Here is a 27,904-nt window from a genome sequence, read left to right on the forward strand (position 1 = left end):
TTTATTCATGATGGTCCCCGCCTGGAATTAGCAACTAGTCCATTGGTCTTTTGAGGTCAGCAATGACCCCATTTCTCGTGTATGCTTAGTGATGTCATGTGAGGTCCTTGTGCTAATAAACGTTTGCATTTTTTCTGAAATTAGTGTTCCGCTCGACGGCCCCAAATGCACGGTGCAGACAGCGTACGTGCTCTTCCATGCATCAGGAAATTTGCATTCAGTGATCTGGAATGGCTATTCTTTTCAAAAACGCGGATACTAATTTTGTGACCCTTGGAACAGAATAAACCAGGTCAGATGAGGTAGTTTCACTGTCCATGGGCACCAAACTAGGCCACTGCTCTCCAGACCTAAAGGGCTGCAGAATAGTTGATGGTCTAAAGCGCTTGCCTGGGCAAAGTCATTTGTATTTAGTGGGGTGTCTTTTCTCTTTTTTAAATGTTATTTCAAAGTTACAAAATACTAATATTAATACATGCATCAACAACTGCAAACAATCAAAACTAATGTGGAATGCATTATATATCAAACTATTTCAGTAACCACGACTCCACATAGTTTGTGCTCGCTCTAAATAGTATAGCAATGTATTAAGACTCTATACAGGTTAACTTTTTTTAGCACCAACATGTTAATCGTTTAAGTTGCTCAGTTTTACTTCAACACCTTGTATGGGCCACTGATAATCGCCAGACATTACACATCAGCCGCATAAAACAATCACTTAAAAACACTGACATCTTTCAACTAGGTTTTTATTTAAACTCCAAAAGAGGTAAACTGCAGATAAATAGTTACAAATATTTTAAGTCGGCATGTGATACAGTGCATTCATATACAATTCTCCGAAACATGGCATTGGACAAACAAATCCGGGACCATAATTCAGTAGATAAAACATTCTTGGTTTATGGGCCGAAGTAACATGAAATTGAATATATCATTTACATAGACGCATGATAAGTATTCTGAATAAGAATGCCAACAGCTTCTTTCATTCGCTTACTTTGAGGAGTTGAGCAATATACACATTTCAAGAACAGATGAAGTGAAACTTCAATGAAAAAAGTGTCGAGAAACTGTGAGGGGTATTTTTTCCCTTTACAGAAACCCCCATTAATGATTACCAATATACATTTTACTTAAGGATCCCTAAAACAAAGAAGCCACTGTTCAAGTATGCATAAACAGGGGACGGCTGTACAGTTCAAGAATACACTCGAGGGCACATTCTCTTGAAATTGCAGCATAGTGTTCTCTGAGTAAGGTGCAGCTTAAAAGACAATCTGCTTTTGCAAATAAGATTAGGTTCAGGTATCCTTACAGAAAAAGTATAGTTAATATGTACAGATTTTGTATTAAGTACTATTTGATTACATACACACTGCCCCTTGCAATAAAGATGGGAGCAGCGGCAAACATTTTAAAATGCTTGCACAAAGCGGTCCAGAGACAGTTGCTACGTGGAGGCAGACAACTTGTTTGGACACGTTAAATTGGGTTTTCCTGCGTAGCATTATGCTACACTGCACACATCTGGCAAATGTCAGCGATGGGATTAAACTGCACGAGTTTATGAAGTTCTTTGTAGAAGCTCAGTCAGAAAAGAGGATATTCCTTGATCCTGCAAGGTAGTCATCCGTCAAAGCTCACCTCAAGAGGCTCCAAGCTAAGACTTCAAAAACGCACTTTAATGCACCACCATGCACGTCAAGACAGCATTCCAGGTTACCATGCTGTTATAACGTTCCCTTGCCGCATAATATTATCTTGCGTGAATAGTTTCAAACCTTCTTGCACTTTCAACACCTCACTTATCAGGAGGGGTCTAGTTTTAACCTGAGTATATTAAGATAATTTGTAAGCCATTCAGTAAGATAACGGTTTACGGGCTGGAAACATATTTAACACAATGGCAGTCAGCGGCCTTTTTGGGACATGTTTTTAGTAACCTCCATGGTGGTGAAGACCTGCAAAAAAAACACATTTGTTAAAAATTCGTTCATACTACATTTAGGACATAAAATGCAGGCTCTTCCATTTAAGCAAGGATCTTAAAAACGCATCTAGACAGTACTTCGGTGTGGACTCCATGTAATCTTTTTGCTAAGACTCCACTCGATGCCCCAAAAGGTTCTTAGGACTACACAAACGTAACATTGGTAAGTAGGCACCCAAAGGCTACAACCTTCATGTTTAAGAGCCACCAAACGTTGCCATTTTTTCTTTTTTGAGCATGACAAATATGTATGGCGCCTCCATCGGAGGATGGTAGGGTGATATATGAATATAAAGCAGATAAGCAGATACCATCTTGTTAACTGTCACAAGTAAGAATACTTTATCACTCTAGCATTACTTTGTGTAGTATTTGCAGATAGTGCTCTGAGCCTCTAAGGCGCAGGAAAGTTTTCGGGCAAGACAGCTAAACGGGTGCATGTTTAAACTGGTGTACCAAGATGTGAACATCAAAAGGGAAATGATCAGTGGAATAAGATTTTAAAACTTCACACTTTGACCCACAGCCTGAACTTGCCTGTCCACCTTAGTCTGTTACAAAGCTGGGACAGGTACTTTTAAACATGACCAGATCTAGTGAAATAAAATGGTATGATGCACGACGATGCATAAATGCCTTTAAGGATACTAAGAAAGAAGACTGATCTTTTAAGGGATACAAATGAAAAAAAAATCTCGAATTCTACTGGAGCACAAATGGATTAAAATTTTACAAAAGCAGCAGGTACTGGGAACTCCACTGTAAGGAAAGTGTACTAAATTCCCATAATTGTTCGGTTCAGACCAAGGAAGGAACAAAGAGTGCTCAAGCTAAGGAAGTTTAACATTAGCAACATGTAGAGCTCCTGCAGTCAAGCTTCATCTCAAGATTCAAAGCATTCTCTGATGCACTTTCTTGTTGCTCCATGGCAAAGTAACAGGCAATTTTGGAAGAGAAGAGCCAACCTATTTTGATCTTGATTTTCCGTTCTGTGTGGAAGCAAGTCAGTGTAATCCTTCGGGTGGGAAGTTACTTATCTGCAGTAACATTCTTGCAGCATGGGACTAGTTTTGGATGTAGTGAATCATGCTGCCATCTAGATGTTGGTCTAAGAAGAGCCTTTTCTTTAGAGGAATGGTTTCTAGGCAGGCAGAGAAAAAAGCGACTTGCAATGTAGCCAACAATATCCCATACTGTAGGCACCAGCTTCAGATTATTTCCCCCTTACATCGTTCCTTGTGGGAAGACTTGCACATATTGCGACAGTAAACAGTGTGAAATTACCCCTTTTTACCATGGTTGAGGACAAAAGAAGCACATTTCCCACACCCACAGCATCAAATGGAACTACTGAGGGTGTGCAGAGAATGTGGAATGCCATTAAGGACCAACATGCGTATGTGGGACAATCAAACTCTGAATTTAGGCAGAAGCAGTTTCCAATCCTACCACTAGGTACCAAGAGCAGCCACAAGCTGAGAATGGGAAAGTAACATTGAGTAGCTGCCCACACTATCCAGCTTTTTTTCCATTGCCATGTGGAGGCACAGTCATACATGCCAGATAGAGTTTGCATCCTTGTTATAGGTAGAATGAGCAAGTTGGGAACGGAAAGCAACTTTTTATAGGCTGGATCCAGAACTAAGGTATCGATTCAAATCGGTACCACTCTTGAAGTAGCTAGCGTATTAATCTATACTAATATTATAAAGAGAGAGCCCTAACCTTTGAGGTGGGTAATCTCAGTAACCACCGCACCAATCACAACACCCAATACAGCATTGGAAAGGGCAGTTGCAGCAGAAGGACAAAGGCTATACAGATGGCCACCATATACATTTGAAAGGTAAAAGAACCTTGCCAGCAAAGTAGACCTTTGTGGGCGTGTGCGTGGGCAGGGTGCGGCATGACAACAAAAATAAAACAAACATTCCTTAAACATGTGCGTTGTGCTGGGGGCGTGACAAAGGCTGGGGGCGTGTGCTGGGGCGTGACAAACGGCAATGGGCACGCAATTGCGCAGGAGCAAGGGGCAAGACAAACGACAATGGGCGCGGCAATTGCACAGGAGCAAGGGGCATGGCCAATGGGCGCGGAAATGCACGGGAGCAAGAGCGTTCAATGGGTGTCTGAGTTCAGCTGGAGGCACGCCAATTGCGCAATTGGACGGGAGCCAGGGCCGTGACAAACGACAATGGGCGCAGCAATTGCGAAAATGCACGGGAGCAAGGGCCGTGGCCAATGGGCGCGGCAATCGGCCGCCAACAATCGCGCCACATTCCGAAATGATGATGCCAATCACGCACCTGGGTGTATGCGTTCAATGGGCATCTGCGTTCAGCTGGAGGCGTGGTAAGTAACCGTTCGCTCTACTCACTTTTGGGCCTGCATATTGTGCTGGGGGCGTGTCACACATACTGGGGCTGAATGCAGTGTGTGCCTTGTGCTGGGGGCATGTCAAACAGACTGGGGCCGAATGCCGTCGGTGCTTTACTAAATTGTCGTTACGTTCCTGCCTTCACGCCATGTGTCCTAAAAAAATAATACCGGGAAATAACTTTCAAGGGTCACATGATTCACATTGTAATACGGTCGCCGCTGGAGCCGGGCCTCAAGCGGGAGCACAAGCCACTGAGCGTGCCCGCGGGGACAATAACTGCAGCGTCTCCTGCGCGCGGTCACTCAACTCTCTGCATAAACAAATTTACACACGGCGCCCAACATCAACCAGGGCTGGAGCCGGCCTCAAGCGAGCGCCTGACACGACTAAACGGCCCTGCTGGCACACTAACCTTGAAACTGACTGCACTTTCCCACACGCGCAGCGTCTCTAGCGCGAGCTGTCACCCACTCAACTCTTCATACCCGGACGTCGGGATGGGCTGCTAGTAGTCTATAAAACAGTAACCTTCTTTATACATTCATGTTATGCTTGCGCAGCCCTTCACACAAAAAAAGTCAGTTCATCAAGTTTTATTTTAGTTCTCGCATACCAGAGTTAGCTGACTGTATGCAAAAGCCTCGTGGGAACCATAAAAAATAAATACATTTTTTTTAAACCACACACACACTTAAGAGTGGGCTGAGTTCATCTGCTGTTTACCACAGGTTGGCTATGTCACTCATCTGCATGCTTCGGATTCAAAGGCTTGCTTCCTCGCCTTGTGTTTTTCCCTTCCCTGGAGCATATCCTTTTAACCATCCTTCCGACTGGCTAACTTGCATCCTTTGCTCACATTTAGGGAACTACTTTATTTTTCGTTAAGCACTGACAGTGCATGCCTTGCCATGATCTCTCCCTTTTGGGCTGCTTTTTACTACTCCTGCCGTAACGGCTGCATGCTACTCCCTCCTCCGGGACTTTCCTTAATACGGGTTTAAAATTATTCTTTCAAACCACCCCATCCGTTGCACACCCTGCCTGTTGCTCATCCAGCCATATGTACATTTGCTGCCGGACCTCTTTTTTTAAAGGGCTTTTGTGCAAGTAAAAATGTATGCAAGGACGTTACTGATTAATTCTGTGACCATACGGAGGAAAGTGGGCAAAGCTAGACTTCCATTAAATGGTCATGTAACTCAGAGGTGACTTGCATTTTCCTATGAACGTAAGGCACTGGGTATTTTATTCCATATAATACATGTTCACACGCATCGCCTTTTCTGCGGACAGCTTAAATGCTTGGTGTAAACTTCTTCTAAATGAAAGTGTGATTACGGACATGAATGAAAGCAAAATATGTAGTGAGAAATAACACTAAAAAGCAGTCAGACTTAAATTAACCTTATATAATTACTGACTAATAAAAATGCTGTAGATCAGAATCCAGAATCATTCCTAAAATGACCTACAATGCACACAAAAAGTTACCAGGAGAATTAAAAGCCAGTTCACGATTTTACTGTACTTGCGCTCGGACCAGCCTTTCACTTTAGTTGTTGGCTATTTAGGAGGCATTACATTATGTAATACTTTATTACTGTTCAGAAGCTACATTATTTCTTTATTTCAGGTGAAGAGACTTCACAACTCAACTGTAAGACTAAATGCCCTGTATTCATGCATAATTATTTTGAACAATTCAAATCTGTATTTGACAATAGTTGCGAATTAATTTAATATGTTCTATGAAGAATGCTACAACCCCTAAAGCAATAGGATGGTGAACGTTCCAATCTGCTCTAGAGTTTACATTTTTTTTAACCCACTAGCCGAGTATTTTGTGAATGAAGCAGTAAAAATTCTTCCGAATACACTTCAGACCACCTGCTAGTATACAGAACAAGCAAAGACAAGCATTCTCACCTAGTTTACCTATATGCTTTGCTAATGCTTTTAGTGGATACTGCACAGATTTGGAAAAAGCAAAATGATTTTGGTTTATTCTGTGAGGCATTGGGGGAATAAATGAATAAAATGTCACTGTGCAAGTGTACACCAGTGTCATTACACAGACACACAATTGTCTTCATTTACAGATCCAAGAAGGCACGCCCCATGGATTTGCAAAAATAAAAACAAGCTTAATGCACTGCGGAGCGGTCTGGCAGTCAATAGCAGCAGGTAGACTATCCTAAAACTAAAAAAACTAAAAAAGCCATGTTGGAGGGTGGAGAGGGGGCTTACAGGAGGAATTTAATAAAACTAAAGGTGGGTGGGCGGGAGTGGAAAGGAAGCACAATAAAGAAAGCAACACCAAGGGCGGGGATTGAAGCACGAGGGAGGAAAACGCAGGGGGGTTGGGGGAGGAGGTACACAAGTAGGGAATGCGAGGGATTGGGGAAAAGCATACTAATAAGAGAGCAACACAGACATGGGGAGAGAAGATCAGCACGAGAGGTAAATAGGTGGAACACACAAGCACTGATGGAAAGCAAAAGATTTTTTTTATAAAATCCCCAATAGTTCAGGAATGGAAGGACAGCGGCCAGTCAATTAGAGAGATGGTAATGAAGGGGTGTGGCAGGTGAAAGAAGCACAATATGAACAAGCTAAGACAAGGAAAGTCATGGAGTGAGAAGCAAGCAGATGAGTGACAAAGCAAACAAATAGGCGGGCTGTAGGCACCTGAAGGCTCTTGGAAAACTAACATTTCTTTTTGAGACATCTGCCCTGCCCTGTAAACTCGACCTAAAAATGAACGGATCTCCCAATTCCCTACTTGTAACCTTAAAGGTTTTGAATCCATTCTCCATTTGTAGGAAAACCAAAGATAGTTTCATCATATGCTGTTTAAAAACAGACCACGTACCTCTGCATTAGTAGGGTGAATACCAAAGGTCTCGTCAAGCAACTGCTTAGTAAGCCCGCATTTCATTGCCACGCCAAACCCTTGAGTAACTTCACCAGCATTTGGTCCAAAAACATGAAATCCTATGACACGATCCTATAAAAGTTAACTGGGTAGTTATTATCCACAAGGAACATATGATGTTACACAGTAGAGTGCTACTTGCATTTAATACAAAAGTTCTCAACAAGGACAACTTAAAGGCATGACAGCATCCATCAATGGGAGAAGTTTACAAATATGCTAAATATAAAAGCAGAGAAGATATAGATATAGATAAATATAATAATCTCCGACACACATGAACATGCATTTTAAACTCAAATTGAGCAACAGAGTAATAACTCAGCTGTCCAAACTCCAAGATAACCGGTGTGATGGGCCTACTGATTTACTTGTGATTTTGTAAAGCAATCCACGTCCTTACAGTCGCTTTTGGGTATCATCTTTAATCCTTTTACCATAGATTATCTTTCCAACCCTGTCTTCACATTCATAGCCCATTCCTTTGACTTACTTCATTCAAACTTCACCTTCTCTCCTAAACACCATTTATACCCCAGGCACATTTAGCTGTACATGAAAAACAAACCTAGTCAGGGCCCAGACAAACTAATTACTGGCCCCTGTCGGTTTGCTTGTCCTTAAGAAAATCTTGGGAAAAGTAGTAACACTTAAATTTCAGATCAATGTTAATTTGAAGTCACACTAATTCAGCTTTATGCTTGCCCAACAAGTCCTACTAACCTCCCTTTCCAAAATGGCTATAGGCGAGTTTTTATAAGCCATGACCAGGCTGCAGTCAGCTTGCATGGACAGCTATTTATATTTGCATAATAAAAGTGCACATTCATTTTTTGTAAGCCTTTCACTGCCTGTGTTTTTGCGGTTTTTCTTTTCTGGAAAAATCAACAAAAATGAAATCTCAACTGCGGTGTCTTTTCGAAACCTAAAATAGAATAGTTGTGTTCAAGGAAGCAATGCTCAGGATGGTCCTTTATTTAGTAGCTTTCCAAAGTTACCTACTGAGGTCTTGTGTAGGTCATCATTAGCTGACCAAACCATTGTCCTGCTGTTACTTAAAATGTCAATTGTATTTTCTTGATTAGTCATGAATACCCTAACAAATGAAATGCATTAGCATTAGAAAGTAGGTGTCTCTAGAAGTATATATATATATATATATATATATTTTATGTGTTTGCCAAATTGCTAGTCCAGCCCTGTTATGCCATATCATACCATGCAATGTGTGTGGCTTCTGCACCCTCAAACATTAAAAAGCGGTGTTATTAGTGCTTTATTTCTTTGGAGGCAGACTTTTTGCTTTTCTAGTGAAGTTGACTAGGTTTGCCTATTTGATTTCTACAGACTTTCTACGGCTTTCTAACGGAGCAGACTGTTAGTCTGTTACTTGATTTATACTTATAGTCTGCTCTCCAAACAAGTATAACAACCTCTACCAGTCTGATAACGGATTTTTACTTGATCTTTCCTTGGGTTTCTTCAGCTGCAGACTTCAGGTTAGTCCTCTTGTATACATATATTTTGATTCCGCTAATCCCCCTCAATTACTTTTTGCTTTCTGTAACGATCATGTTTTTTGTATAAACCATCCAGCTTTTAACCTGGAACCTCGCCTCGCACTTGTGTATTAGCCTTGGACTACAGCTTTTCAAGGCTCAGTCCAGCTCCCTTCATGCCACACAGTCAGTCTCATTACAGGGTTACAACATATCCTCTTCAGCTTATATATGGAAACATTGGTCACGGCTGACACAAAAATGCAACAATATGCAGATATATAATCTGCTCCTAGGAATTTCTGGTGTTTACCCTGCAAGATCATGGCTCACCTTCAATGATTCATGGATGTTTGCCTTACACCTAGGTAAACCTCACAAATACAGAATGTGTTCTGTACGGTACAACCCAGTGAGCCCAAATTAAATTAGGACTATCCCATAGTAACATATGCGGCTCTGGGTCTTCACTCACACTAGAAGAATCCTTTGGTTGTCATAGTCTTGAAACCTGCATTTCAAAACTGTAAACAGGAAGATGCACTTCCACTGGCATCAACTAAATTCACTGCAATTCTTAAAAATATAACATCCTACTCCATTGTCAACGTCTTGTACCATCCAGCATAGATGGATAGTACAAGACGTTGGTTCCCTTTGGCCGTCACACTTACAGCGGAGGACTCTGGCTAAGTCAATTCCCAGGACACTGGTGTAAAGGACCTTGTGAAGGCAGAGGCATACGAGGTGTCTAGTGTTGGACGCAGACCAGACTGCAGCTTGTAGTGTAGTTCCTATTTTCCCTATAGGCCCTGCGCATTGGAATAACAAACAGTAGTATAGACGTAGAAGTGCGGTCTTCCAGGTCTCTACTGACTATGCTAAACTTAATTGGGTTTGTACCAACTAGCTCAGAGGTCACTGGAAACTTTCTTGACTGAATAGGAAGTGATCAGCTCCCCTGGCTCAGACAAGAAGGGATTCAGTTTACCAACAACCGCATAAACATGACAACTTTGCTCCTTAGAATAAGAGTCAATCTCTAGAGTCGTGTGAAACAATAGACAGCTATTTCACTCAGTCAGTTGTGCAAGAATTACTTTCACCAGGATGCAGAGAATAGAGAGACGGGCGTTTTCAATAAAAAGGTATAATTTATTGGACAGTCTTTCTTCTCATGCAAGAGAAATGAATTACCACAATTGAAAGACTAGTTATTATAAAAGTGCGTACAGTAAAATGAGGATTGCGAAATAATACTGTAAAAGCATTGATGCACAAGTTACTACTTGTGTAACGATATATCTGTAAGAGACATTAGTTAGTGATAGATTCCTTACCTTAGAATATCCCCAGGCGTCAGACTGGATCCGGAAAGTTTTGCGTAGCAGTACCCTTGCGCGTCGGCAGGCGTCGTCTGCGGCTCCGCGTCTGTCGTCGGCGTTGTGGGCGCCGTGATGACGTCGTCGGAGTACTTGGACGCCGCCTTCGTGTGCTGACATCAGTTCTTAGCCACAGCTTTTCCGCGCCAGAAGCGCAGAGCCATGACAAAAACCAACACTGGTGCCAAGAAACTAGGGCCCTGAAAGGGGATGACCTTAACCCTAGATATCGGTTCGCAGAACAGGGAGGATGGGTGGGTCGGTAAGGAATCTATCACTAACTAATGTCTCTTACAGATATATCGTTACACAAGTAGTAACTTGTGCATCTGAAAGACACGTTAGTGATCGATTCCTTACCTTAGAATAGATACCCCAGCAATACCATCCCCGTGGGTCTGCGAACCAATAATCACACCAGAAAGTCCTGGAGGACGGAACGGCCAAAGTAGCCGTCCCTCCGGACTTGACTGTCCAGGCAATAGTGCCTTGCAAACGTGTGCAGCGAGGCCCACGTAGCTGCCTGGCAAATGTCCTGCAAGGGCACCCCAAGGCAGTTGGAGTGGCCGTGGCTCGAGTGGAATGAGCCCTCAGCCCAACAGGGGGTTCCTTCTTAGCCAAGGAGTAACATGCCTGGATGCACAAGATAATCCACCGGGAGATGGTCCGCTTGTGCACCGCTTTCCCTTTCTTAGCGCCCGCGTACCTAACAAAGAGTTGATCATCCACCCGGAACGGTTGTGTGCGGTTCAGATAAAATGAGAGCGCACGTTTTGGGTCCAGACGGTGGAGCCTCTCCTCTCTCGAGGGGTGCGGAGGCGGAAAGAAGGTGGGCAACGTGATGGATTGCCCAATGTGGAAGGCCACGATACCTTGGGAAGAAGGAGGGCCTTGTCCGTAATACAACCTTGTCCGGATGGACTGAAAGGAATGGAGGCTTACAAGACAGAGCCTGGAGCTCACTCACTCACTCTCCTGGCAGAGGTGATGGCTACCAGGAAGGCAGTCTTCAAAGAAAGAAGGCGAAGAGGACAGTTGTGAAGTGGCTCAAAGGGAGCGCACATCAAACGTTAGAACCAGGTTCAAGTCCCACTGAGGCATCACGAAGGGAACAGGAGGAAAGGTATGAGTGATGCCCTTCAGGAATCGATTAACGATAGGGGACTTGAACAAAGAAGGTTGGTCAGGCAGCCTCAGAAAGGCTGAAAGAGCCGAAAGATAGCCCTGGACAGTGCCCAGAGCAGAGCCCTGCTGGGCAAGAGAAAGAAGGAAGAGGAGAACCTCAGAGAGAGGGGCATTGAGGGGATCCACAGCCTTTGCTGTGCACCATGCCACAAATCTGTTCCACCTGCAGGCGTATACCGTCTTTGTGGAGGGACGCCTGGCTGCCAGAAGGATGTTGCACACTTCAAAAGGCAAGTCAAATGGCCTCAACTGTCGCCGCTCAATCTCCAAGCATGGAGGTGGAGACTGGACAGGTTCGGGTGGAGGACCGTCCCCTGCTGCTGCAACAGAAGGTCCTCCTGAAGAGGCAAACGAACCGGGGGATCGACTGACATACTGAGTAGCTCGGGATACCAGTACCTTCGTGCCCAGTCCGGAGCCACAAGGATGACTTGTGCCCGGTCGCGCTTGATCTTCTTCAGCACTCTGGGCAGAAGTGGTATAGGCGGAAAGGCGTACAACAGACCGCAGCTCCACTCGCGACGAAAAGCGTCTCAGAGCGAGTGCCGCCTTGGAAATTCCAAAGCGCAGAACTGATGACATTGCGCGTTCTCTCGGTGGCGACTAGATCTAACCAAGGCTCTCCCCATCGCCATTCGTGATCCATCGAGCACCGACGGCTGAGTTCGTCCGCCCTGGTGTTCAGAGAACCTGCCAGGTGTTGAACCACCAGAGTCACACCCTGATGTTCCAGCCATTGCCAGAGACGCAGAGCCTCCTGGCAAAGGGTCCATGACCCCACTCCGCCTTGTTTGTTGCAGTACCACATGGCTGTGGTGTTGTCCGTGAACACCTGCACTCCCTCGGACAGACGGGAGGGATGCTTTCAGTGCCAGACGAAACGCCCGCAGCTCCAACAGATTGATATGGAGCCGGGACTCCACCGGAGACCAGAGTCCTCTGATCTCTGCCTCTCCCAAGTGGCCTCCCCAGCCCTAGAGGGATGCGTCCGTCACAACTACGTGCTCCGGTTGGGGAAGGGAGAGGGATCTGCCGTTGACCCAATCGCGGTCCGTGAGCCACCACTGCAGCTGTCTCGCAGGGCCCTCCGAGATCAGGACATGGTCGGACAGGTTGCCCCAGTGCTGGGCCCACTGAAACTTCAGGTCCCACTGCAGAGCCCGCATCTGCCACCGTGCGTGATGCACCAGAAGGATGCAGGAGGCCATCAGCCCCAGAAGCTGCAGCGTCAACCTGACCGAAACTCGGGATAACAGCCCGAAGATCGGAAACAGAGCCTGTATTTCCCGAACCCGCTGTTCGGGCGGGTAAACCCGAAACTGCGCCGAGTCGAGAACCGCTCCGATGAAAAGGAGCTTCTGAGAGGGGCACAGGTGTGACTTCGGCACATTGATGGAAAATACCAGCTGGTGCAGGAGATCCGTCGTAGTCTGGAGGTGGCTGACTACTGTCTGGGGCGAGCCCGCCTTCAACAACCAGTCGTCTAGGTAGGGGAAGACTGAGACCACTAACCTGCGCAGATGAGCTGCGACCACCACCATCGTGAACACCCGTGGGGCGCTGGTAAGGCCGAAGGGGAGCACGGTAAACTGAAAGTGCTCGAGGCCTACCGTGAACCGCAGGTAACGCCGGTGGGCCGGCAGGACAGGGATGTGGAAATATGCGTCCTGCAAGTCCAACGCTACCATTCAGTCTCCTGGGTCTAGGGCAGTCAAGACCTGAGCCAGTGTCAGCATTTTGAACTTCTCCTTCCGGAGGAAGCCGTTGACGTTCCTCAGATCCAAGATAGAGCGTAGGCCCCCCTTGCACTTCTTGGGTACCAGGAAGTAGTGGGAGTAAAAACCACGTCCTACTTCTGGCCCAGGAACGCGCTCGATGGCCCCCTTGGCCAAGAGGGCCGAAACTTCCTCCTGCAGGAGCCGCAAATGATCCCCCGATACGCAGTGGTGTTGCGGTGGCATGGCTTGAGGGGTCATCTCGAAGGGGAGGGAGTAGCCCCTTCTGACGATCTGCAGCACCCACCTGTCCGAAGTGACAGTGCGCCAGTGAGAGTGGTGATGGCGAACCCTGCCTCCCACTGGCATCACATGGGCCGAAAAGCACGGACTAGGAGGGTTTAGAGGTGGATGCCACGGGGGCAGGTGTGGACTGACTCCGCTTATTCCCCCGACCGCCTCCACGGTGGTTTCCACGGCCGCCGCCGCGCTGGACGACAGTTTGCGGCGAGTGGCTGGCGGCACGTGTGGGGAGGCCCCTTCCTTGGCCACGAAAGGAGCGAAAGGCACCCATTTGATGGCGCGGGCCGAGAGGCCCAAGGACTTGGCCGTAGCCCTGGAGTCCTTAAAGCGCTCAAGCGCGTGGTCTGCCTTGGCGCCAAAGAGGTGACGGCCATCGAACGGCATGTCCATGAGGGTGTTTTGGACATCTGCGGAAAAATTGGCGGATCTCAGCCAGGCGTGGCGTCGTACCGCCACCGTGGTAGCCATCGCTCTGTCCAGCGAGACAGTAGTATCCAGTCCACACCCGACTGAATACTTGGCTGCGTCCCGGCCCTCCACAAGGGCTTGGCCGAGTTTGGCCCATACCTCCAACGGGCACTCTGACAGCACTTCCGCCACCGTCTCCCACAGAGAGTGGGTGTAATGGCCTAAGGCATGCGGTGTTGGAAGACCGCATGTGAGAAGTTGGCCTGATATTCAGTGTTCACTATTCTAGTGATCACTATGTATCAGTCCAAACAACCCTTATGGTGATTGGTTGTAAGTCAACCTTATAGACCAGCTATCCTAGTAGCATGGATACGAGCAGTCTTCGGGCTAAACTCTAGAGGGCGTGTTAAGCCAGCTGTTATACCATCACGTATACCCCTTGAACACCAAGTGAAAGGACACCACACAAGTGTTATGAAAATAAACAGTGTATTTATTTAGATCACAACAGCCCTGTACTCTTTATGAGGACAGGGTACTAAGCACACAACAAAACTCTTACGAAAATACTTTAAGTTGCACAGTTTACACAAATGCCCGAGGGGCACGAAAAACCATATACTCTAAAAGTGGAATGCGAAATTACTAGCAGGTAAGTACTGGACTAATAGGCTTTGGAATTGCTAGGACTACGTTACTGAACCTTCAGATTACTAGTAGGAGGCCTAGGGGACTCGGGTGCAGAGTGTGCACTCTCACGCGGGATGCGGGACAAAGTCTATGGGAGCTAGTAAAAGCAAAGTTAGTGTTCTCTGGCGAACCCGACTAGGTAAGTCGAAAACGACAGTGGATCTGGACCCTTGGATAGTGAGGCTATGCTGGGGCACCGAAATGCCGGAGTTACCTAGCCCAGGGGCTGCGGCTGCATAGGTCTGAAAAGACGTCGAGAATCCTCGTTGACGAACCAGGAGCCTGAAGAAAGAAGTTGCTGGCAGGCGACCAGTGAAGATTGCTCGATGGATCCAAGCCTGGATCGAAGATGGATGACACCTGAAAGCAGAGGGGACCAAGTTCTTAATCACTAGCCAGTGATTGTGTGGGCACCAGGATGGCACCGGGCGAAGTCACCTCGACCAGGTGAGTGGGCGACGCTGGGCTCTGCAGTCTCACGGACCAGGAGGCGTTGTCGGCGACCAGGATGGAGGTGCGAGCTGTCCCACGATGGTTGATGCTGTCGACATCGCTGGACCCAGGATTGGGGCAACAAGGCTTGGCAAATTCAAGCCCACGCGGTGGACCTAAAATGGCGTCTGGAGTGGACCAGGAGGGTCCGGGGTGCTCCTCTTTTGGAAGGGAGCAAGGGCCAGTCTGGAGCAACCAGACTAGCAGTGGTTATGTAGTCGGTCGTCGTCGGGAAGGCCACAAGCCAGCGGGCTAGTAGCCAGACAACGCGGTGAGAAGCCAAAAAGCAGAAGGGCCCCACGCAGATCTTGTGGATGCTGGGAGGCTGGACTTCAGTGCTGGAGCTGCTCAGGGTCGGGGCTTCTCGGACCCCAAAGGAGCTGCTCAGGGTCGGGGCTTCTCGGACCCCAAAGCACTCACCAGAGGATCCCTCGGCGGTCGTGCTGGATAGAAGTCGGGCAGTTCTGATGATGGCCGGTCCCTCGAGGTCTCGTCGCACCTACGGTTCTCAGCTTAGCTGTAGAGGTAGGTAGAGGTCAGAGGTGCCAGGGAAGCCGGGTCTCGTCGAGCTGGTCAGTCGGATTCCGGAGGAAGGACGTGCAGCAAACCGCAGAGTTCTTAGATGGTGCCTGCGGATGCAGGGTGACTACTCCTTAGTCACAAGGGAGAAATCTTGAGAAGAGTCTAGAGTTCCTTTCGTGGAAAGTAGTTTCTTGATTCAAAGATGATCTAATTTGGAAGGGTCCCCGCTCCTGCCTTTATCCTAAAGAAAGGGGTGGGTAGACGACTAGGTCCTGCCCTAGGGGTGGGACCAGGAAGGGGGGTGGTTACACCCCTCTCCCATGCCGGACTTTCCCCAGGCCAGGGGCTGGTGTGCCCCTGGAACTGGTTCTAGCCGGCAGATGCGTAGTGAGCACCGGGGTGCCACTTGCAGTCACCTTCCTGTAAAGCCCTGCCTACCCAGGATACACAAAACCCTGTCTGGGATGGTGCTAGCACCGCCCCTGACAGGAAACCCTTTGTCCAAACTCCCCTCGCTGGAAGGACTCCCAGCTGCAGGGGGTCAGACTCGTGTCTGTGGTGGCAGCATCCATTTTGTGATGCTGAGGCTTGAGTTAACTTTAACCGGGGTTCACAGTTACATACATGTCGTGTCCCTCTAGAAGGGTGGAATGCTAACCCCGTCGCCAGAATTGGCGAGGGGTTAGTATTCCAATACGTACTCGACATGTTTTGATAAAGCGGTACCAAAGATAGCATTTAACCGCGAGGATTATAATGCACTTAAGAGTATATGGTACGCGTTATCATGGAACAGCTATTAGGACTTGGTTCCGCAAGCTGCAAACGGGCTCAGCTCATGCCAGAGCACCATCTCACACGATTCCAAGCACTCTGCCTTCAGGATCGTCAAGGCCTGCCATAGGAGTGACTGATAGGAATCTGTGTCCATTTTAGGGTTAGATATAGGTATACTATATCTAAAGCAAAGGGTGATTACACCACCATGCCCCAGCTGTCGTGCAGCCAGTTGTGTCAGATTTAGATGGCCATCCAGGGGTGGCATAATACATGCTTCAGCCCCTGGTAGGCCCTGGGTACACCTATGCCCCGAGTTACAGGGTCTGATAAGGTGGCCCAGTACCAATTGGAAATGTACCTAAGGTACATGGAATCCATTTTAGAGATAGCAGTAGGCCTGGGGCCCTGATTAGCAGGGTCCCAGGTCAACTAAGTCGGAAAACCAGCAAAACACCAGGCAAAAAGTTGGGGGCAACCATAGTCGGGTATCCACCTTCCTACACCGCAGACCCAAGCTAAGGGACGAGAAGATCTTCTTACCATAGTTCTCGTACCTCTTGGACTCCCTGTCCGGCGGGGCAGTCAGGAAGGCGGTCTGGGAGTTAGAGGCCTGGATGACCAGGCTCTCGGAGGTGGGGTGGGAGGACAGGAGGACAGGAAACATGGGTCACCCAGAGCCGTGCGGTGGCGTCTGGCCACGTTCCTATCTACAGGCGAACCTGTAGCGGGCCTGGACCAAGTGCCCAAAAGAAAGTCCGTCAAGGCCTCATTAAACGGCAGCAGAGGCTCCATGGAGCATGACTGCGGCTTAAGGACCTCAGTGAGGAGGTTAGTCCTCACGGCCGCGACGGGGAAATCAAGGGCCAAGGCCTTGGCAGCCCTCATCAACACCACACCATAGGTAGCTCCCTCCTCCGAAGCCACGGTAGGAGGAGAGACAAATCCAGTGTCTGGAGAAGTGTCCAGGCCACTGGCCTCCCCAAGGTCTCCTGCCCAGTCCATGTTAGACTGGCACTCCCTGGCCAGAGGGTCCTCAGACCCCTCCCAATCCTCCTCATCCCTCATCTCCTGAGATTCAGGGTCGTAATTGAATGAGGTCAGTTCATAGATACTAAAATCTCCAAACGGCATCGAGATCGGCGCCGATAGGCGTCGTCCCGACATCGGAACCGAATGAAAGGAGGCATCGGGGACGGCGCTGTTCTTGGGCAGCGGCGTCCCCGATGCCTCCTTTCATTCGGTTCCGACGTCGGGACGACGCCTATCGGCGCCGATCTCTACGCCGTTTGGAGATTTTAGTTTCTATGAACCGACCTCATTCAATTACGACCCTGAATCTCAGGAGATGAGGGATGGAGGATTGGGAGGGGACACCACACAGACCACCGACGGGGGGGGGAGGGGGGGGGGGTCGTAAGGTCCACCAGTGACGATCCATCGCCCGAGGAAGGTCCAGCGGCGTCCCGCGGCGCCGGGCCCGAAGGCACCGACGACGCCGGGGTCGCTGTACCCTGCGGCGCCGGGCCCGAGGGCACCGGCGGTTTCAGGATCGTGGGGCCCTGCGGCGCCGGGCCCGAAGGCGTCGTCGCCGAAGCACCCGACGGAGTCGGGCCGAAGCCCCTGACCCACTAGGGCCCCCAGACTGTTTCGCTGGGCCCGAAGGCGCAGCGGAACCAGTCGGAGGAGAAGGGGATCTCATGGCCATGAGGAAACGCTCAATCTCCTCCGGCGTCGCGTTCAGCCCAGGGACCGGGGGTATGGGGCCGAACGCGGCGCCCGCGACTCCCGAGGAGCCGCGTGGGCGGTGTCACCCGAACCCCCGGCCGCATCGTGCAAGCGTCGGGGGAGTCAGAAGAGCGATGAGGTCTCTTCGACTTCTTATGCTTCTTACCTGACGACTTGGACCGGGAGGAGTGGTGCCGACTCCCGGAGCTGTGACGGCTCTGTCCCTGCGACCTGTCCCTCGACCTCCCGTGGGACCGGGACCTCATACGGCGCGGGCCGACTGCCGGAGTGCGAGTCGCCTGCGGGACCGCTCCCGCCTGGCCTTCCTCGAAAGGGCCCGACAGTCGGGGCAGGCCTCGTCGTCATGGTCGACGCCCAAACACGTCAGGCACAGGCGGTGGGGATCCGTGACCGACATGGTACGGTCGCACTCATCGCAATGCTGGAATCCGGGCATCCCTACAGGCACCGTCGGAGTCTTATAGACTTTGAATTGGATCAAAAGATCACCAAAAGTTAGTCAAAAAGTGACTAGGGAACTGCTCTTTCCAGATCTGCGCTGGCTGGCGCGGAAAAAAGAACTGACGTCAGCACGCGGAGGCAGCGTCTAAGTACTCCGACGACATCATCACGGCGCCCACGACGAACGTGGAGCCGCAGATGACGCCTACCGACGCGCAAGGGTACGGTTACGCAAAACTTTCCGGATCCAGCCTGACGCCTGGGGATATTCTAAGGTAAGGAATCTATCACTAACGTCTTTCAGATATGGTTTCTTAGCCATACAATGGTTAAAATGAATAAAATATATACATTAGGCTAACGTACTCAACTGGTGCTTCCAACTACGCCTACCCCAGTGTACCTGGCCTAAGCCTAATACTTGGGAGGGAGTAAATAAGTAGCAGTTTTAGTTAAGTTGGTTTTGCCAAGGTTTGCTTCAAGAATTCTCTCCAAGGGTTTAGTCAACACCATACCTCTGAAATAGAATGTTGGAGGTCTTGTATCTCTTTCCAGGACTCGATATTCCAGTCACCCGCAAGAGTAGGCTGGAAACGCCGGAGCTGGATTTTCTTGGCAAGAGAAAAGACAGCGTCTCTCAGCGCGTCAAGGAGGAGGGGCAGCGTCCGTGGGCAGCTTGCATCTGCTGGGCTCTGCAAGGGACAGCTGTTCTGCTCCTGTATTCACCACACCATTGCTATCATCGATGTCGTCGCGGCAGCGTTTGCTTAAGGCAACGTTGGTAATATTTATACCTGAAAGGTGCCTTGTTTGACGTAAGTTTTTGGACATAAGACGTCAATAAAGATGTCACTAGGAAGTGATCGTCTCTCAGTGCTCATTAGAGTTATATTACTAATCAAAACATAGCAAGCGGGGCTTTCCCAGGTTGCTGAGTTTTATCTTGTTTAAGAACTCGGAGTGTAATCTAGGAATCTAAGATAGTGGCTTCTGCTGTGTCATCTGCTGTAATGAGCTGCAGAGGAAGAGATTCTGAAATGTGGCTCTGATCATGTTAGGCCAGAGACGAGTTTCTGAAGTATCGCTCTTGATCGTTTATGCCATTATAGGGGCATGAATGGATTATAGCCGCATAGGGGCATAAGGTCACAGTATTGATCGGGGTCCTAGATTAGAACACGACAAGCTGGTTGTTGGTAATTTCCATCCATCAAAGTATGGTATCTTATACATTCTTTAATTTGCACTAATAATAGCAGTGACGTGTTATGGTCCTGAAGAATGCCACAAACCTTTGTGGTCAATAAGGCATAAACAGGTTGACCCAATAGGGTATATCAATACCCCTATTCTCACACCGTTTGTCTATCCTGTGAAGACACCGATTAAAGTTTTTTTGTCCTCACATGATGGTTTTAATTCACTTGTTAAAAGGTTTTTTTTTTCGCACTCTGCCCCTCACTCCGACCACCACTGGATGATTAAAACACCTCTTGCTTCTCTCCCACGGGAGAGTTGTAGCCCAAACTGCACCTTGCAGTCGCAGTGTGTAAGAGGGAACCCAATGATGAAGCCTGTCACCTTTGGGTGGGTGAGGGTTCTCGTCATTAAAACAATAATTGTCCCCACCATTAGAACTCAATCTAAATAATTGTATTTAATCAGTTACAGCCACATCACCGCCCACCTGAATAACCTGCACTGGCTTCCCGTCAACAAGAGGATCCCTTAAAGTTCCTCACCCAGGCTCACAAAGCAGTCCACAACGTATGATGATCCTCCTCCTCCTCCTGATCCTCCTCCTCCTCCTCCTGATCCTCCTCCTCCTCCTGATCCTTCTCCTCCTGATCCTCCTCCTCCTCCTGATCCTCCTCCTCCTCCTCCTCCTCCTGCTGATCCTCCTCCTGCTAATCCTCCTCCTGCTAATCCTCCTCCTGCTAATCCTCCTCCTCCTGCTGATCCTCCTCCTAATCCTCCTCCTCCTGCTGATCCTCCTCCTAATCCTCCTCCTCCTGCTGATCCTCCTCCTAATCCTCCTCCTCCTGCTGATCCTCCTCCTAATCCTCCTCCTCCTAATCCTCCTCCTCCTAATCCTCCTCCTCCTAATCCTCCTCCTCCTGCTGATCCTCCTCCTAATCCTCCTCCTCCTGCTGATCCTCCTCCTAATCCTCCTCCTCCTAATCCTCCTCCTCCTAATCCTCCTCCTCCTAATCCTCCTCCTCCTAATCCTCCTCCTCCTAATCCTCCTGATCCTGCTCCTGATCCTGCTCCTCCTCCTGATCCTCCTCCTCCTCCTGATCCTCCTCCTCCTCCTGATCCTCCTCCTCCTCCTGATCCTCCTCCTCCTCCTGATCCTCCTCCTCCTGATCCTCCTCCTCCTCCTGATCCTCCTCCTCCTCCTGATCCTCCTCCTCCTCCTGATCCTCCTCCTCCTCCTGATCCTCCTCCTCCTCCTGATCCTCCTCCTCCTCCTCCTGATCCTCCTGATCCTCCTCCTGATCCTCCTCCTCCTGATCCTCCTCCTCCTGATCCTCATCCTCCTCCTCCTGATCCTCCTCCTCCTCATCCTCCTCCTCCTCATCATCATCCTCCTCCTCCTGATCCTGCTGATCCTCCTCCTGATCATCCTCCTCCTGATCATCCTCCTCCTGATCATCCTCCTCCTCCTGATCCTCCTCCTGATCCTCCTCATCCTCCTCCTCCTCCTCCTCCTCCTCCTCCTCCTCCTCCTCCTCATCCTCCTCCTCATCATCCTCCTCATCCTCATCCTCCTCCTCCTCATCCTCCTCCTCCTCATCCTCCTCCTCATCCTCCTCCTCCTCATCCTCCTCCTCCTCCTCCTGATCATCCTCCTGATCCTGCTGATCATCCTCCTGATCATCCTCCTGATCATCCTCCTCCTGATCCTCCTCCTCCTCCTGATCCTCCTCCTCATCATCCTCCTCCTGATCCTCCTCCTCCTGATCCTCCTCCTCCTCATCATCATCCTCCTCCTGATCCTCCTCCTCCTGATCCTCCTCCTCCTGATCCTCCTCCTCCTGATCCTCCTCCTCCTGATCCTCCTGATCCTGATCCCTCCTCCTGATCCTGATCCATCCTCCTGATCCTGATCCATCCTCCTGATCCTGATCCATCCTCCTGATCCTGATCCATCCTCCTGATCCTGATCCATCCTCCTGATCCTGATCCATCCTCCTGATCCTGATCCATCCTCCTGATCCTGATCCATCCTCCTCCTGATCCATCCTCCTCCTGATCCATCCTCCTCCTGATCCATCCTCCTCCTGATCCATCCTCCTCCTGATCCATCCTCCTCCTGATCCATCCTCCTCCTGATCCATCCTCTTCCTGATTCATCCTCTTCCTGATTCATCCTCTTCCTGATCCATCCTCCTCCTGATCCATCCTCCTCCTGATCCATCCTCCTCCTGATCCATCCTCCTCCTGATCCATCCTCCTCCTCCTCCTCCTCCTCCTGATGATGATCCTCCTCCTGATGATCCTCCTCCCTTCCTCTTCCTGATGATCCTCCTCCTCCTGATGATGATGATCCTCCTCCTCCTGATGATCCTCCTCCTCCCTTCCTCCTCCTGATGATCCTCCTCCTCCTGATGATCCTCCTCCTCCTGATCCTCCTCCTCCTCCTGATCCTCCTCCTCCTCCTCCTCCTCCTGATCCTCCTCCTCCTCCTGATGATCCTCCTCCTCCTCCTGATGATGATCCTCCTGATGATGATCCTCCTCCTCCTCCTGATGATCCTCCTCCTGATGATCCTCCTCCTCCTCCTGATGATGATGATCCTCCTCCTCATGATCCTCCTCCTCCTCCCTTCCTCCTCCTGATGATGATCCTCCTCCTCCTGATGATGATCCTCCTCCTCCTGATGATCCTCCTCCTCCCTTCCTCCTCCCTCCCCCCCCCCCCCGGGACCCTCATGGGAGAGTCGCACGCTTCACTAATGTGCGATTGAGAGGGTGTTAACAGCAATTCACTCAAATCATTGAAGGTTGCACTCTATCTGGTCGTCCACCTAGGCACTGGCCACAAACAATATTACCATGTTACTTACCTGAAACCCAACTGCTTCATCTGCAAAAGCCTTTAAACCAGACTAGTATCAGTAAACTCGCCAAGCAGTAGGACAAAGATTTATCCATTTTCTCCAATTTTTCCTTTACATTCAGGGTGCCCATCAGGCAAGGGTTCCTTAAGATTTTTCCTGCCTCACGCCTGAAGTAAAATGTGCCTCCTCATCCAAGTCTGCCCTAAAGTTTCAGAAGGACCAAAAGTACCTCTAGACAGAAATGTCTGCTTGCAGTGCTCCGTCCCCATTCTCCTACTAGTACTTTTAACATACTAAGATTACAGACTCTACCCTTGCTCAGGAGTAAGACATATCTCCTGTTTCAACTCTGTTCGATGTAAAATGCGGTGTTTACTTTCGCCATGTACACAGGTTCACCCATCCTATACTCCAGTCCCCTGCCAGAGAAGAATAATTGAATGGGAGTTAAAGTAATTGCTTCTCAATTAAGAAACTTACGTCATCTCCCTTGTCACAGATTATCTTTGCATTGCATGCGTATTGGTCTCTCCCAGGCACTTCCCATTCCAGAGGCGTGAACGATGTGTGGTATACCTAAAAAATAAATTTAAAAAGTGGTAAAATTAAACCTCTCAACTCCAGGCAGTGCACCATGTTTGGCAAAGGAGATGTTCCATATTCAGCATTCACCTGTCGCATCAATATGGTATTCTAAAGTGAAATTAAAAAATACACCTGTATAGTGATCCAGTACAATTAGAGGACTCTCTGCCCAAAAATAGAACCAGCTAATCTTAGCAAAAACACATTCCCTGGAGAATTGAAGGTGTAGGGAGTCATGTGGATGCCTCGAACAGCAATCAATACCCCCCCCGCCCCACTCACCGTACAGCAAAGACCATGTAGTTCCTGCACAAATTTAGGTGTTAACTGGATGACGTCACGAAGGTCAGTAGAGAGCCAACAGTACTGGAAAAGTAACTAAGGTGATTTTTATTTTTCATTCTTCAGACACTCTCCTTCCCTACTGATTGGGAATTGAATTCTACTTCTGCTGGAAGTAGAACACAACATTCTATAGCAAGATTCAAACAACCAGTTTGTACAGAAGTTGTCAAAATCTACATCTTCAATAGATGAATCAATCAATTTCCTTTTATAAAGCGCTCATACCAATAAGATTTCATATGCTTGCACGCACACTAAGGTGGAGTTAGTTTGTTAATGGTACAAGAGGGGAGAGTGGGTGTAGGAAGGTGGATACCCGACTTTGGTTGCCCCCAACTTTTTGCCTGGTGTTTTGCTGGTTTTCCGACTTAGTTGACCTGGGGCCCTGCCAATCAGGACCCCAGGCCTACTGCTCTCTCTCTAAAATGGATTCCATGTACCTTAGGTACATTTACCAATTGGTACTGGACCACCTTATCAGACCCTGTAACTCGGGGCATAGGTGTACCCAGGGCCTACCAGGGGCTGAAGCATGTATTATGCCACCCCTGGATGGCCATCTAAATCTGACACAACTGGCTGCACGACAGCTGGGGCAAGGTGGTGTAATCACCCTTTGCTGTAGATATGGTATACCTATATCTAACCCTAAAATGGACACACAGATTCCTATCAGTCACTCCTATGGCAGGCCTTGACAATCCTGATGGCAGAGTGCTTGGAATCGTGTGAGATGGTGCTCTGGCATGAGCTGAGCCAGTTTGCAGCTGGCGGAACCAAGTCCTAATAGCTGTTCCATGATAACGCATATCATATACTCTTAAGTGCATTATAATCCTCACGGTTAAATGCTCTGGTATCGCTTTATCAAAACATGTCGAGTAAGGTGTCATACGAATTGGAATACTAACCCCTCGCCAATTCTGGCGACGGGGTTAGCATTCCACCCTTCAAGAGGGACACGACATGTATGTATGTAACTGTGAACCCCGGTTAAAGTGAACTCAAGCCTCAGCATCACAAAATGGATGCTGCCACCACAGACACGAGTCTGACCCCCTGCAGCTGGGAGTCCTTCCAGCGAGGGGAGCTTGGACAAAGGGTTTCCTGTCAGGGGCGGTGCTAGCACCATCCCAGACAGGGTTTTGTGTATCCTGGGTAGGCAGGGCTTTACAGGAAGGTGACTGCAAGTGGCAACCCGGTGCTCCCTACGCATCTGCCGGCTAGAACCAGTTCCAGGGGCACACCAGCCCCTGGCTTGGGGAAAGTCCGGCATGGGAGAGGGGTGTAACCACCCCCCTTCCTGGTCCCACCCCTAGGGCAGGACCTAGTCACGTACCCACCCCTTTCTTTAGGATAAAGGCAGGAGCAGGGACCCTTCCAAATTAGATCTTTGAATCAAGAAACTACTTTCTACGGAAGGAACTCTCGACTTCTTAAGATTTCTCCCTTGTGGCTAAGGAGTAGTCACCCTGCACCCGCAGGCACCATCAAGAACTCTGCGGTTTTCTGCACGTCCTTCCTCCGGAATCCGACTGACCAGCTCGACGAGACCCGGCTTCCCTGGCACCTCTGACCTCTACCTACCTCTACAGCTAAGCTGAGAACCGTAGGTGCGACGAGACCTCGAGGGACCGGCCATCAGAACTGCACAACTTCTTTCCAGGACGACCGCCGAGGGATCCTCTGGTGAGTGCTTTGGGGTCCGAGAAGCCCCAACCCTGAGCAGCTCCAGCACCGAAGTCCAGCCCCCCCAGCATTCACGAGATCTGCGTGGGGCCCTTCTGCTTTTTGGCTGCTCACCGCGTTGTCTGGCTACTAGCCCGCTGGCTTGTGGCCTTCCCGACGACACCACCACTGCTGGTCTGGTTGCTCCAGACTGGCCCTTGCTCCCTTCCAAAAGAGGAGCACCCCGGACCCTCTTGGTCCACTCCAGATGCCATTTTAGGTCCACCACGTGGGCTTGAATTTGCCAAGACTTGTTGCCCCAATCCTGGGTCCAGCAACGTCGACAGCATCAACCATCGTGGGACAGCTCGCACCTCCATCCTGGTCGCCGACAACACCTCCTGATCCGTGAGACTGCAGAGCCCAGCGTCGCCCACTCACCTGGTCGAGGTGACTTCGCCCGGTGCCATCCTGGTGCCCACACAATCACTGGCTAGTGATTAAGAACTTGGTCCCCTCTGCTTTCAGGTGTCATCCATCTTCGATCCAGGCTTGGATCACTTCGAACAATCTTCATTGGTCGCCTGCCAGCAACTCTTTCTTCAGGCACCTGGTTCGTCAACGAGGATTCCCGAAGTCTTTTCAGACCTATGCAGCCGCAGCCCCTGGGCTAGGTAACTCCGGCATTTCGGTGCCCCAGCATAGCCTCACTATCCAAGGGTCTAGATCCACTGTCGTTTTCGACTTACCTAGTCAGGTTCGCCCGAGAACACTAACTTTGCTTTTACTAGCTCCCATAGACTTTGTCTTGCGTGAGAGTGCACACTCTGCTTACGAGTCCCCTAGGCCTCCTACTAGTAATCTGAAGGTTCAGTAACGTAGTCCTAGCGATTCCAAAGCCTATTAGTCCAGTACTTACCTGCTAGTAATTTCGCATTCCACTTTTAGAGTATATGGTTTTCCGTGCCCCTCGGGCATTTGTGTAAACTGTGCAACTTAAAGTATTTCGTAAGAGTTTTGTTGTGTGCTTAGTACCCTGTCCTCAAAAAGAGTACAGGGCTGGTGTGATCTAAATAAATACACTGTTTATTTTCATAACACTTGTGTGGTGTCCTTTCACTTGGTGTTCAAGGGGTATATGTGATGGTATAACAGCTGGCTTAACACGCCCTCTAGAGTTTAGCCCGAAGACTGCTCGTATCCATGCTACTAGGATAGCTGGTCTATAAGGTTGACTTACAACCAATCACCATAAGGGTTGTTTGGACTGATACATAGTGATCACTAGAATAGTGAACACTGAATATCAGGCCAACTTCTCACAGTGGGCTAACCCAATCGAAATTAGGGATTAACCGACTTATGTGGTACAAAGTTGTAAGAGCATTGAGTCTATAATTGCATCTGAACAAGCTGGGTGTAGGTTAAGGACAGATATTGGAAATCTGCGGTGTTGAATAGCACGCCAACATCTCCGGTGCCAATGTGGCATAGGTAGCATAGTGCTTTTTGGGAAGAACTGTGCAGCTGCATTAGTGCTAAAAACACAATATTACCAAACTGGTATAAAAAAAACTGAGTGTAAACTAACTCCACATTAGGCTTCGGGATTTTGTCGAAGGCCTATTCTACCTCCATTGACTATTTTGCTGTAGGAATCTAAAGAATGCATGAATCACATTTTGAGGTTCCTCAGCAAGAGTACCTTCCTTACTAAATCCAGTGTGAGCTGGTAATAAAGGACTACATGTCTTACAACCAAGTCCTGCGCTCTTAAGATACACAAGTGTGGGCCAGCAGAAAACTTCTTGAACCAGCAGTTGAGGGCCTTGAAACATGGGAAAGACATCCCATATGGATATGTGCTACAGACTAAAATTGCAGCAAGTCCCGAATTTCTCTTACTTACCCAAGACACCTTCAGTCTTGTGGCAGAGTGTAGGTCTCATTCAGTAGTGAAACCTTACTTGCTATAAAATTAAGGTGGTTTTTGTGTTGATTGATTCCAGAGTATACCTGGATGAGACCTTTAAAACAAACTGCTGGTAAACCAAATGCAAAATACAGGGAGGAAACCTCTACTTAAGCTTGGATCGAATATGTAGCAAGCCTGCCTCTTCCAAGAAGAGGAGACTGTATATGAATAAAAGGAACAAACAATAGGCATCAACAGGAAACGGGGGTTCCAGTGCCAACGAAAACATAGCAGTTGGGAGGATCACTTGCAGAGAAAAATATTCATCAGTGATTGCTCTTTTTAATAAAGTGTCTTCAATACAGAGAAACTAATATTAGGGATGAGTTAAGGAGACAAGGAAAAACTTTAGCGGGGAAGGAACCAATTTCTACCCTTAGAACCTTGCTTACATAATCTAAGATGACTCCTACTTATGTAGATGATCCACTGATAAAGACACCAACAAAGAATGCTTTATAAAAAGTACTGTTAATGAAAGTACTGTTAATGAGACTATGACAGTGAACATTGGGATATGAGCAAAAATAAAATCATCAACTATAAAACACAGGTGAGTATAATCGCACAGAGTAATCCACAGAGCATGGCAAGTTTATACAAATATTTGTAAAGCACAAGTTACTACTTGTGTAACGATATATCTGTGAGACATTAGTTAGTGATAGATTCCTTACCTTAGAATATCCCCAGGCGTCAGACTGGATCCGGAAATTTTTGCGTAGCAATACCCCTGCGTGTCGGTAGGCGTAGTCTGCGGCTCCCCGTCCGGCATCGTTAGCTCCGGA

General features: G+C 48.6%; 1 protein-coding gene across 2 annotated transcripts in view; it reads right to left on the bottom strand.

Annotated features, from left to right (window-relative positions):
• Positions 1 to 739: 739 nt before the first annotated feature.
• LOC147693029 (thioredoxin reductase 1, cytoplasmic-like) overlaps positions 740 to 27,904 on the bottom strand; it is a 154,759-nt gene continuing 127,594 nt past the window's right edge. Inside the window, exons 14-16 of one of the 2 annotated variants that reach the window (XM_086939274.1) lie at positions 23,024 to 23,119; positions 7,252 to 7,386; positions 740 to 1,970 (exon numbers count right to left, since the gene is read on the bottom strand). In XM_086939274.1, the coding sequence (XP_086795400.1) occupies positions 1,920 to 1,970; positions 7,252 to 7,386; positions 23,024 to 23,119 (282 nt within the window). In that variant the 3' untranslated portion in view covers positions 740 to 1,919. The remainder of the gene's footprint in view (positions 1,971 to 7,251; positions 7,387 to 23,023; positions 23,120 to 27,904) is intronic. The other variant, XM_086939275.1, reaches the window with a different exon arrangement.

This window comes from Lissotriton vulgaris, chromosome 9 (assembly GCF_964263255.1).
Source record: "Lissotriton vulgaris chromosome 9, aLisVul1.2, whole genome shotgun sequence".
Lineage (NCBI taxonomy): Eukaryota > Metazoa > Chordata > Amphibia > Caudata > Salamandridae > Lissotriton > Lissotriton vulgaris.